We start from the raw sequence: 13,220 nt of genomic DNA on the forward strand, positions 1-13,220 counted from the left end.
ATTCTTCGGTGCTATATAAAATTAACCACCACAGTGATTAATAATTCTGAAAACAGTCCCCAGGCGGCAGATATTCATTTATATGCTCAGTGTACTTGCACACACACACACACACACACACACACACACACACACACACACACACACACACACACACACACTCACTCTGCGTTTTCGACCGCACGCTAAGCGCTTCATAGCATTAATAAAAACGAATGTGAGGTGAGGCGGTGAACTGCTCGTCCTCCTGAAAATGGTTCAAAGTGATGCTGATTCTGCATGTTTTGAGAACAAGGACAAAATCGTGAAAGCCTAATATTAAACCCAGTAGGCCCAGAAGCAGTCGGACGTGGACTCATAACTGTAGATCCAGTGTTAACCAAGCAACACCTCCTTTTCTAAAAGCACAACAATGGTCCACATGATCATCTCCCACCTTTAATTTTACACTCACCAAATAAAGTATCTTATTATACAAAAACGATAAACTAAACTATGAATTAATCCGTGTTTTGCATGTTAAACAGCTAGAGTGCAGTGTGCACTCGGTGGATTGCGACCCCTGTAATGAGTGTGATAAAAGGGGAAGGAACCAAAGGCGTTGGGCTGTTTTTGAGACTACAGGCAAGTAAGATAGAGCTTTATGGAAACTAGATACATGGCTTTGCCTGTAAGAGCCCTCCCCTTGCTCGCACACATGCGCTGGCACACAGAGGCACACAGAGGTCAGAGGTCAAAGCGGCTCTCCTCTAAAGCTGGGAGGAACTACCGGCAGGTCAGGAGGGGGTCAGGTTTTGAATGGCCGCAGAGCATTAGAGGCTCATAAACAACGTGCTGGCTGCTCGGATGAAGAGAAACAGGAAGTGACGTCAGAAAACGTGGAAAAGGTTTAATTTTGCGTTATGATTTGTAACAACTCTAATACTGAGAAATTCAATCGTGATTCTGAATAAAAATCCTTGTTTAATGATCATATTATCTGTTTGCAGAGTCTGACTGGCTGTGGCAGCACAGCTACCTGCAGCCAAGCCAACACCTGAGACTAAAGCTGTGCCACAAACGCCTCGACACTTCTGTCTCCTTCCTCCAAAACAACAGAGTATACAGTTCAAAGGCTCAGTCTTTTAACCCAGATTGGGTGATACCGCCTGTCAAAAAAGACGAATAAATGACTGACATCTTTATAAACAATGTGACAAAACAAAAAGAAAAGGCCATTTTCCGTAAATGCACCAGAGGCGCTGACTTAACTTGATGTAAGAAGTCATTCTTTCCTGGTTCTATCGTTTTCTTTTAAAATAACCTGCATTTGTTGTTTCTTCTTCCTTTTTAAAATGTCAAATATATAGTCAGAGTACAAAGCAGTGCAGCAGAAGTAGCACAGACTCCCGTGAAACATCTGAGGAAGCTGGCACAGAAGCATTCAGCATTATATGATTGACTTTTTAATCTATTAATGATCCCTGTTGTGGATTACAGCCCTGACATATTCATAGACTCAAAGCTTGCATCGCTGTAAAACAAAAGACGCCCCTAATGTGTTCAGCGAGTCAGCCGTAGAGAGCAGACTTAAGTGCCAAAAAATATGATCTGGAATCAATCAACAGTATGATCGCGGCGTTATGCTCGGACTTTATTATTCCGTAAAGACCCGTTGCTCCATTAAAGCATCAATTTCCTGTCTACGGTGGCAGTCAAAAAATAAATAAAGGCCAATAAACGTCAACGTCTGTGAACGCCGAACACCGAGCAGGCGGCTCTGAGTGTTTGTCCTGCAGCGGAACTGTGTGGTCACTGATAAATAATTAGCAGATTAACTTCCGTATATCTTCGAGCCCGAGCTGCTGCTTCCGTGTCGCGCAGGCTAGAGTTTCCCTTCCTCAGGCTGGACGCTCAATCGCTTCAGGCTGGAAACTGCGGTAAGAATGCGTGCGATCCCCGAGGAGTTAACGACGCTCATTTCAGGTAAAACTGTTGATTCATAGTTGCCTTTGGAGTAGAGGAGAGTTTATTTCCGCATTTTATAAAGACTTGTTTTACTTTAAGTCTCGTATATAACAAACTGCTTTTTAAAAAGAGGAAGCATAGTTTCCCCCCTTTTTTCTGCTATATTCATTCAAATCGACGGTTGTGCTTGCATTTCATTAAAAAAAACCCCAAAAAACAACTCGCTTCATGTCTCAAACCTGAGGCATGAGCTGGACGTCAAAGCTGCAAACTGCTCCTTTGTTTATGTTGTGGATGTCCATCAGTGGTGTGGCCACTTGACTGCTATCAGCCATCAGAACATGTTAATGTTTTACCTCTTGTGCTGTTCAGATCTCGAAAACTACCTCATTGATGGGTTGAAGGCAGAAAATCTAAGCAAGAAGGCGAAAGAGAAGAGGGAAGCCTTCATCAAGAGGATAAAGGAGGTCAAGCAAGGGTATGACTCATGACTGGAACCAGCATACATCAAAATACTCCAGTTTTGATTTGCTTTGCAGGTGCATAAGTTGTTGTGATTAACTTTATTTGCTGTCTTTTTCTCCCAAACAGTTTTCCACAAGAGTTTAAGGACAAAGGTAAGTTGCCTGTCTGCTGAATAATCCTGTAGGTGTGTTTTTAAAACTGGTACCCAATGGGGGTCATGACTGACCACAAGATGTCATGACATTAATGCGAAGGCTCACAAGTCGATTACAAACTTATCCCACAAATTTGAAAAAGCAAGGGCAAAAAGAGTCGCATTTCATAATAAACTGGCCACATAACACCTCTAACACCACACAATGGCAACTTCTGTGTTACACTGTGTGCAGTTACTTCACAGCCCTCTGTGTTTACTGCAGTAGGTGGAAATGACTCTGATGACGAGGAGGAAGTTGACAGCAACAACGACGGGGGGTCGCTGCAGTCAGAGCGCACGGACAAGGATGATGATGGTTTCGAAGGTGAGCCACAAACACTTAGCAGACAAACAGAGTTGACTCGCTAACTGCTCGCAAGCTGCGGATTAGAGCACCGAAAGCTCAGTGTTGGCAGGAAAGTATACAGATCTTTGCTCTGGCTCCTTGGAGAAAGCGACTTTGAGTGGCACAATGAGTGAGACATTCCAACTGTAACTTGGCAACATACTTGGGAAGCAATTTGGGTGCACAACTGCTACTCCTACCACCTCCCTCACCCCTCCCCTTTGATGGCTAAAGCACACTTTATTGCTCTCTCAGCCACAGTCTAGGGGCTTAAAATTACTGCTGTGGCTGCAGGTTATGACACAAAAACATTCCCCGATAAACACTAGCTTTAATCCTGTTTATTCCATTATCCAAACTGTGACAGATTTTTGCATTTGCAGTTTTGTTTTTGCCCCCCCCTTTTTTCCCACCACAGAGTATCAGGGAAATCCTTATGAAATGGTGATTGGGGGACTGGGTTTTATGGCCTATAAGCAGCTGCCAGTTTTATGGCTGCTCTTTCACACAATGCAACTTTGACACGGCATTTGAATATTTGAAGTTAGACAGGGCAAGGGAAACCTTCTCCAGTGAGAGTAAAATATTACTCAGAGTGGCTTTGCTATTCAATTTAATATCGGTTAAACAAATGCATGATAGCAAAGTAGCTCATAAACCTTCTGGTCATGTTTAACTTTAAGACCCCCGCCACAAAAAACAACAGTCAGTTATTAAGGTTTCAGCAGCAATGATGATGGGTCACATATTTGGATTTCCTTAATTCTTTTTCCAGGTTCCCAGCAGTCCCCACCTGTGGCGGCCCAGGACCTGCCATCTGTCTTTAAAGCAGGATATCTTGAGAAGCGCAGAAAGGGTTGGTGCTCAGATTATAAGATATGTACAAGGCAGCTTTCCCAAGGGGGAAAAACTGTAAAGGAAAAGGAGGCTGCCTGGTTACTGAAATATGCAAGCTCTCAAATATCCTTGGGCCAGTGTTTTTTAAATTGGCTTTTTATCAGATGCGAACAAAAAGAAGCCTTTTTTGTTTTTTAACCTTTACAAAGAATCTTACATAATGCAAAACACCAAAAATCTGCAAAAAGTTAGTTGACTCTACTGTGTTGCACACAATACCCTAAATAAAGACTGTAATCTAATACACATTTTCTTTACAGTTCAGGTATTTCTGTCCCTTCTATATATAAAAATCACAACGCTTACAGCCATCAAAACACACTGGAAAATTCTCTGTGCATGTGGTTCTCTCCCTTCACAGATCACAGCTTTTTTGGTACTGAGTGGCAGAAGAGATGGTGTGCTCTGAGCCATCACACCTTCTACTATTACGGCAGTGAGAAAGGTACTTTCTTCATTTTTAAGTGGGTGAATAATCCCCCCCCCCCTTTTTAACAGTATTGATGCATTTATTGCATCTGCACCAATAATGATGATGCTTTAATTTTCTAAACCAGACAAGCAGCAGAAGGGTGAGTTCAGTATCGATGGGTACGGTGTCAAAATGAACAACACCTTGCGCAAGGACTCGAAGAAAGACTGCTGCTTTGAAATTTTGGCCCCAGACAAGCGCGTCTATCAGGTACGCTCATCTCTCGATGGCTGCTCGAGTTTCTTTCAGTCGTTGCCTTTTTTAAAATGCTGTTAAACTGAAATAACCAAAACCAAATACAAACTTGAGACGTGACATGTTTAAAACTTGGCACAGTGTGTCTATCCATGCACTTCAGTAAATCTTTATTTTAATGCTTTTCCATTTGACACTACTGCCTTTGCAGTAGCTCAACCCAGAGTGTTTCTAACATTCAGACTCTTCCATGTGGAACATTTTACTATGCATAAATGCAATATTATTTGCTTATGTTAATTAATATATGTAGAGCTTATTGCACATTCACATTCATTTCTCTTCCCCCTTTCATGACAGTTTTGTGCGTCATCACCGAAGGAGGCGGAAGAGTGGGTGAAACAGATAGACTTTGTTTTGAAAGGTTTGAACTTTGCCATTCATAAAAAAAAAAAAACATTTATTATGCTCTTTAAAGTTAGTAGCACCTACTGGGGAAAGAAAATCTGCATTTATGCAATAAAACTAATTTTGCTCTCCTGTTTGTAGACATGTCGGGCATCATCCCAGAAGACGACGAGGAACAGGAAATGTACGATGACGTAGGGACTATAGCTCAGCCAATCGATGAAGACATCTACGAAGAGCTTCCAGGTCTGACCATGTGTTACATGACAATGATAGCCTCTATCATGTTAGAGAATGGGAACAAAGTGCGTGGATCTTGTTTGATTTGATCTGATTTTATTTTTTATATCGTTTTGTTTCTCCAGAAGAAGAAGTTCCGGCTGTAGCAAAGCCTCGTCCTCCAAAAATTGAGCCGGCAAGCAAACCTGTTCCTCCTCCTGCTGCAGGTACACAAAGCACTGACATTTGTGCTTATCTCAATCCAATGTGGTATATTTAGTGAATTAGAATGTAGGAAGTTTCTAAATAGACAGAAGAAACTTTAAATGTGATCTGCCTTTTTGTGACACATACACACAGCAAATGAAACCTAACAGCTATGAAGAAGTGACATACGCAGAGGAAGTTCTCGTGAAGGAGTGCAACTGAAAGTTAGCACAATACTGGAAATAACTTCAGCCTAGTTGGCCAAGTTCCTTTTACAATAACTAGCATGTTATAGTTCTGTAAATAGCTGATACCTTTCCTCCAAAAACGATCTGCCTCTGTCTGCTCTGCACATTTGAGCAAACTTCCAGTTACTAACCACCAAGTCTCACCACACGACTCAGAATGGCCAGCTTTATAGACTTTAAAAACAGACTTGCTCAGAAGTGGAAACCCCAGCTGCTAAAACACTAGCTGTGTCTTGGTTTCAAACTACAAACCAGTTGAATCCAGCATACTAATGCACTGCACTACATAGTAGTTAGTTGTCATTGTACATTTTACTACTAAACACCACTATTTTCTTTTTAATTCTGAAAGCAGTGCCCAGCTTTTACATTTCTCTTTGTGCATTACTTCGTGATTAAAAAATAATGCACAAACAATACACCCCAAAATTATTATTATTTTTTTTTAATGAGAATTTATTAGGTAACTGGGACACTGCTGACCTTCTTGATTTGGTTTTTGATCCAACCAAATTCTGCCGTAGGCTCTTGGCTGCCCCCTGTAGGTTCGGTTCAAACTAACAAGTAATTGCTGTGTGAAATCTGTACATCTAGAAGGATTACTCTGGCTAGAAAATAAAGCGCCGATCTGTCATCACCTTGCTTTTTCTTTTTTCTTTTTCAGTTGATAAGAGCACAGACTATCAGAACTACTACCAAGGCTTGTGGGACTGTTCAGGGGACCACCCAGACGAGCTGTCCTTCAAACGTGGAGATGCCATCTACATCCTGAGTAAGGTATGGTGAGGCTAAACCCTAGATGTCAGAGCTAAACTGTGGCGATTCTTGTCTTGATGCACGATAAAGTTGGTATTACCTTAAATCCAACCACACTGCAAAAGTTTGAGAGGTTTGTAGACCGAGTGGCTGGTTTCAGACCACCTAAAGTGAGTTATTTCTAAGCTCTTAGAGGAACTGACTATTCAGATCCTTTACTGGCAGCACCTGGCCCACCGCCTAGAGGTGGAAGGCTGATGGTAAGAGGCAGACTGGGCTTGGTTCCTTCTCTGGCGCTCTAATGGGGATTAGTTGTGTCACAACGGAAACTGTTTTAGTGCTGTTGGCGGAGGCCGAGCTTAGCTGGCACACGGCGTAATTCCATCACTTCCATCTGGACTGTTTCAGCACGCTGTCGCTACTGCCATGCCAGGCAGTGAGCAGCCTTCAGCCCACACGCACCTCTCAGAAATTTCTCTCACCTCGCCAAATAGGAATGTGTGTTTTCAGGAAAACCAGGCTGGTCAGCCACTCTATTCAGAGCAGGTGAGGACGTGTAATGGACGCACAATTTCCGAGGCTTGTCAGCTAGTCATGAGCCGGAGAACTGAGAGGCAGTTCTTTACCTTTATTATGTAACTAAACAGGAGCCCCTTTGTACTTAACCGGTTCGTATGAACGCTGAATTGGATTTTGTTGTGATACATTTAACAAGATTTGTTTTGGACGCTGGACAGAAAATGAGCAGTGGAATTTTATACTCGTCGAGATGTGTGGTTTGTCTTTAAAATATATATAAATAATGTGTGAAATGTACTCCATCCAGACGGGCAATATTTCCTGTCTGGTTTGGTTTCTATGGAGCATGGAGTCAGTTGAGACATTCTGTTGTCAACGGGCCAGGTTGCTTTTCAAATTCAAGTCTGCCATCTACTGGCTCTTTAAGGCAAAGAAGACTTGGGGAAACTTTGAGAGGCATGTGCTGTACATTAAACAGAGATGCACAAATAAATAAATGCAATTGTAATATGCTACATAGTCATATTATTAACTCCATGTATAGCAAGAAGCACTAGAAATTTATTTTTCACCTTTGAAATGTGTAAATAATTTTTAAAGCCCTTCTCAATTTTATATTGAACATGATGTCAATGTAAAATTCAAGACAAATTCACCTTATTATCACGTTTAGGAGACTAGGACCAGAAAATTGCTCTCTCTCTCTCGCTCTCTTTTAAATACACTACAATAAAACTAAATAATGAATTATCAGGACTGTTGGTTTTCTTTTCACCAAATCAATAGATTGTTCCTTCAACACTAATGGAGGGACACAAATGCACAAAGCAGACAGACTGTCCAATCCTCATTGACAAAATGCCTGTTTATGACTTCTCCTTGGTGTGTAGAAAAGGCCCAAGAATCAAGTTGCCCTTTCACTTAGACTGGGAGTGCCATTAGCTAAAACCTTGGTGTTGGGGGTTGTGGCCTGCTGCGAGGGCAATGACCATAAAACCTGTCTGGACTGCAGCAGCCAGCTGCAGCTAAATGGACAGCCGACTCCCCCCTCCCCCCCCCCCCCCTCCACCATTCCCTCTTCCACTGTTCTCCTTCCTCCAATGTGTCCCTCCCCCATTCTGCAGACCAGAAATAGCTGTAGTGTTACAGCTGGGAGACCCCCCAGTCAGGAGGACCTGGGAGCTGATTATAAGGCCCGACTAAGGGCGATTGTGTTGACCGGATATGCTGCACACCTCGTCGCCCCCAACACACACCCAGCCTCCTATTAGTAACAAACTGACTGAGAGATGCAAGGTCTCTCTGCTTAAAATGCCACAACGCCTGCACAGCGTTTTATCCTATCACTGTTTTACACTTTGTGTTTTAACTAATGCACCGGGACTCTTTCATTTGGTGAAAGTAATCAAATTACAGGACTGTTGTTTTGACTAGCCGAGGGTATTTGTGTTGATGTGTGTTGTTGCAGTGTGTGGTGTCATTAGTCATCCACAGCTCTACATATTTGTTCTCATGTTGCGTCCAGCACTTACTAAAGCATGACTTATTTGTCAGCCGGCCAACGACACAATGAGGTGTTGCTGTTTTCAAAGGCTGGTGGCAGGAAGTCTTAATGTGGACGCACACTCCTTTACACACACCTCATGTCAAGCTGCTATATTAGCCTCCAGGGGCTTGTGATGAAATGACATTTTAGGAAAGTGGATTTAACATTTTCTGTTTGTCTGTGGTGGCTATGTAAACATTATTATTATTATTATTATTTTTATTATTATTTAAATTTAGTGTTAATAATTCAGATGTTTCGAATAGCTTTCTACAGCATTATATCGATTTGGCTGATACAGATACTGAAACGGTGTGTCAAGCCTGTCTTTATCTGATGTGATAAATGGCCCGTCACCAGAGACCTGTCAGTGTCAGCCCTCACTATAGTGAGCATAATCCCCCTCTGTCTAATACTACCATATAATCGCTTACATCCATTGCTCTGTCTTGGGAATAAGTGGACACAGATGTGGCCCTTCACTGTCCCCGAGTTCTGGCTTGGATGTGAAACGTTGTCCAGGTTCGTCTTCCTTCAGCCTTGTCAGAACGTGATCTCCGGTCTTGATTCATGCGCAGGGAAGACTTTGATGTAAGGTCAAAGAGAAAGGGGGGGGGGGGTGAGAGAGAAAGAAGGGGAGAGAGTGAGTTATTGTCGTCTTGTCTCAGATCTCTCCTCGCAGTGTCCTCCTCACATCTCAGCATGCTGACAGCCATTTGGAGCTATTACTTGTCACGCTTTGACAGATTTATGTGCGATGTGCTTTATGCACACTGAGCTTTTTGTGTGGAGTGGAGGGAAACGTGCAGTCTCAAAACTGACACCAGGTAAAGAGGCAGAACGGAAGGCAAGGAGGTGTACAGGTGTTGATGGGAGATAAGTACTGTAGAGTGGACGGAAAACAGCCGAAAGAAAGAAGGCGTCATTTGTTCTTCTGTTTTTATCAATTTTGATTTCAGCAGAATATTATCAGCTAGGATGAAGGAGCACTAACACACTCTTCTTTTTCCTTCCTTGTTTCTGCTTCTCTTTGTGCTTCCAGGAGTATCAGAACTTTGGCTGGTGGGTTGGAGAGAAGAATGGAGTTATAGGTATTGTTCCCAAAGACTATCTGCTGGAGCTGTATGCTATTTAAATGCACCTGGTGTAAACTGCTAACATCTTGTGGCTTTCCAATTGCTCGTTCCAAATGCTCAAAAGTTATAACTGAAAAACTAGTAATTATAAATATGGTAAAATATTGTGGGGTTTTTTTGTATTGAATTTCTTTTTGAAGAACATTCCCTGTGATACGCATTGTAAGAGACTGATATAAGGATTAAACTTTTTTAATTTGACTGATACATGTAGGGTTTTCTGCACTTTGCACTGCTTTCTTTGTTATTTATTCTGTATTGGGTTTTTTTTTTTTTTTTTTTTTAAAAACAGTGTGATCTCACTTGCTGCTTTTGGCAAATTTTGAATTTTGCAACTGGCGAAATAAATAAAAATGTAAACACATGACGTTTGGACCTCCCCTGTGTGTGGGTTTTTTTTCTTTCCCTAAAAGTCCACAAGGTGGCAGTAGAGAGTTTTGGAGTGTCAGTTTATCTTTAACAAAGACACTGATAGAAGAGTCTACACATCTGTATCTTCTTTCTTGTCTTAGAACCCAGTTCTTGACATAAAGTTTAAATAATTAATATTATCAAACAGAAGAAATATTTGGTTCTTGAGGCTTTGTGTCATTTTCTGATGGGGAGAAATATTTATAAAATATTTATACTTTATATGCACTAAGTGCATCTATGAATACTAATCTACCCTGAATAATAAATCACATTATTTGTTTTCTGTAATGCTGTGCGGTTAGGTCAAAGGCGATATTTAAACCTGGGTGTACACTAAAGACGTGTATAGGGTCTCCTGGTTACAAAAATATTTATTTATTTTAAAATGACTTTATTCATCTGCTCAGCACTTTTTGCTCCAATCTTCAAAGGGACACTTTTTATTTTATGGCACCTGAGAGACTTGCCTGGGCAGAGGATCGCAGCGTGGCAGATGGTTGCTCGTGCTGCATGCCTGAGTGAAATGGTTGAGGTACACTAATAAGACAGCCACCCACACAGATCGTATGGATGCTTATCGCCCTCTGAGGGGCTGTTTGACAGCAGGCGAGGTGGTTGCGGCTGGGCATATCCCTCTGAGGTTACATACGTACTGTACATATCTTTTTACAGTCTCCTCACTGAATGAAATACCAAAGCTATGTTTTTATATATGCTCATTTTTGGTTTGATACAGACAAAGATTCCTTGTCAAGGTTTCTCAAGGTTGTGAGAAAATGGGCAGGGAAAATGCATTCATTAACCGATAACTCACTGCATCGTTCCCTTCATCTTCCCTCTATTTTTTCTCCCTTTTCTGTGTCTCTCTATTTTGTTCTTCTTGAGTGATGAGCTCGTCCTCTGTCCTCTGGGTGACATTCAAAGACAACATAAATCCTGCCCTTTATGGTATAGTGCAGCGATAAAGCTTCTCTACTAATTGGCGATGTAATGAATTACCATAATGAGTTATTGAATATAGAGAGGAAATGCTTTTGTCTTAGGGCAGAGAAAGAATGCATAATCAAATAATGCAATATTCTGCCATATAGATGTCCAAAATTGTGATGACAATGCTCTGAAACGCTTCCATCAGGTTTTGGGCTTGTTGCTAAATTATGGGCTATAATGGCTAAACAAAAATATTTCCTTAGTGCTGACATAGCGTTCGTTTTAATGTTTGGCAATGGGTTAAGTTGCCAAAGGCAAGTAAGGCTAAATGTTGCCTCTCATTTTTATGTGCCAATAAAGGATTTCCTTAATGGATGTCAACCCCCCCCCCCCCCCCACATCTCCTGTTAGATTTGGACAGCCATATCCTCAGAATATACAGGGTCTTTTATTGCAATTTAACATCAAGATATAATGTTTCAAAGATAAATGTCACCATGCTATTAATCTGCCGGGCACTAAATTACACTAATGATACCAGAATATCACTAATTAATACTTTTAACCATAAAGCGACAATTCTGCCAGCCAAATGTGTATAGATTGAGCTGTTGAGTAATAATAAATAAAACTGGATTTACAGAGAAAGATGATGGAAATATAAAACGCATTTCCCTTCAGGTAAAAACACATTTGTAGTCATTTTCTGCTGATAATGACTGAGAGTTCAAAGAAGTTAATTCTGTTACAGGTGACAGTGTATTTTTTCCCCCCCAGTAAGACTTCTTTTGATGCTACTGCTCTCATAATTCGTGCCATGTGCAAACATAAATAACTCAGAAGAATAACGGTACACTAATATAACCCGCTCATCTTTGTTGATTATTATTATGCATCAGGCTTGTTGAGAAGGCTAAAGGCTTGATCTATACCACTTTGGAGAGGTAATTTTGATCAAGCTGTCAGCTGCTTCTTCTGCTCTTTAACCAGGTCACAGAGCAGTAGATCACAGCTTCATAGAGAGTTTCTGTCAGGCATAACAGAGTGTTATTTATGTGGTATCCCCTGGCATTTTGCAGGAAATGTATTACATCTCCAACTGGCCCTATGTCAGCATTCCATTAAAGCTTCTTTTCCTCAGTCTAAATCTTAAAATCTGAAATAGACACACTTTAAAGGTAAGTCACTCTTAATTGAGGTCAGTTTCTGTGAACATAACTCATAGCAGCTGACAAATTAAGGTTTTTTCCGCTGGCTCGTGACACTGTGGGACGATATGGTGTATTCAAAGTGAATGCTAATGACAATCACAGCAGGAAAACTCATATTTCTGGAAATTTGAAGCTTCGATTTTTAAAAAATTTATTTTAGTGGTTTTTTGATATCTACCATCTAATGTTATGAGCTGCAGAACAGGGTTAGCGGTGGGGCACTAAATATAAGTCTAGACAGGTCATTTATTAGAAGCACCACGCCCACTTTTCTCACATGTTATAGGTGTCTGCTCTCTCTTCGCGTTAATAGCCTTCTGGGTGCTGCAGACAGCGATGTCGAAAGAGGACTTGTATATTTCTGGAGCGGGTGACAGATGTGGCTCCAACGTCCGAAAGTCACATTTCCTGGCCTCAAAAACCTCACCATCAACCCCCTACTTGATACTATGATTAGCACCATCACATCTAAGCTGGTGTTTTCACTAATGAAGCTGTTAATGGTGTGGCAATGATTGTCAGCCCTCTCATTTACTGTATACATCAACGTTTCAAGCAGTTCGTGTTTCAAGGGTGTGGAGTCCAGGCTGTCAGGCAGGTTAGAGCTATGTGCTGACATGTCACTCAAAATAAATCAGGCTTATCAAAGTGACAGGTGTTTGTCCACCTGCTATAAACATCTCCCACACCTCGCTCCTGCTCCATCTCTTCATAGATTATTTATAATGCTGCAGCCTCCATAGCCCAGCCCTGTTTACTCTCTTGTTGTGGCTCTAATATCAGGTCAGTGCTCTGCTGCTGATTTACTATACTAGTTAGCGAGGTGAGTAATGACCCGGGATGGTTTGGGAGGATAGTTTGTAATCAAAGGAGGTCAGAGATGCAAGCGATGTTCTAACTGTAATTACAGCCCTGTGTACCCCTTTCACCCACATACACTGCAGCTGTCTGCCTCTCAGTGCTGCGTAAAAGAATCACCCCCCATCTCTTGCCAGCTCCTCTTTTACTGCCCTGAGTTAGATGCCCCTGGTTGTAATGACCCCACCTTTAAGTTGAGGTCCCATCTCAGTGTCAGGTCTTTATATAGCAGCAGTTTTCAAGACAGCCC

The 13,220-nt window shown here is 41.6% G+C and overlaps 1 protein-coding gene across 2 annotated transcripts; it reads left to right on the forward strand.

The window, feature by feature from the left end:
- Window positions 1-1,563: 1,563 nt before the first annotated feature.
- On the forward strand, window positions 1,564-9,838 carry skap2 (src kinase associated phosphoprotein 2). 2 transcript variants are annotated; one of them, XM_085422753.1, is made up of 12 exons: window positions 1,564-1,965; window positions 2,320-2,425; window positions 2,539-2,564; window positions 2,832-2,933; window positions 3,730-3,810; window positions 4,213-4,296; window positions 4,409-4,533; window positions 4,879-4,942; window positions 5,068-5,172; window positions 5,292-5,372; window positions 6,265-6,372; window positions 9,464-9,838. In XM_085422753.1, the coding sequence occupies exons 1-12, from the start codon at window positions 1,926-1,928 to the stop codon at window positions 9,577-9,579; spliced, it is 1,038 nt and encodes a 345-aa protein (XP_085278879.1). In that variant the 5' UTR covers window positions 1,564-1,925; the 3' UTR covers window positions 9,580-9,838. The 2 variants fall into 2 exon arrangements, with proteins under 2 accessions (XP_085278879.1, XP_085278880.1); XM_085422754.1 differs by having other exon boundaries at window positions 1,674-1,965; window positions 6,265-6,377.
- The last annotated feature ends 3,382 nt before the right edge of the window (window positions 9,839-13,220 follow it).

This window comes from Rhamphochromis longiceps, linkage group LG11 (genome assembly GCF_057381845.1).
Source record: "Rhamphochromis longiceps isolate RC_006_pf linkage group LG11, R_longiceps_female_GT1.1, whole genome shotgun sequence".
Taxonomy (NCBI): Eukaryota; Metazoa; Chordata; class Actinopteri; order Cichliformes; family Cichlidae; genus Rhamphochromis; species Rhamphochromis longiceps.

Coding starts and splice junctions, on each gene's coding strand:
- skap2 (XM_085422753.1), top strand. CDS start 1,926: ATGCGTGCGATCCCCGAGGAGTTAACGACGCTCATTTCAG. Junction 2,934..3,729: donor GGATGATGATGGTTTCGAAG/GTGAGCCACAAA, acceptor TTCTTTTTCCAG/GTTCCCAGCAGTCCCCACCT. Junction 3,811..4,212: donor TCTTGAGAAGCGCAGAAAGG/GTTGGTGCTCAG, acceptor CTCCCTTCACAG/ATCACAGCTTTTTTGGTACT.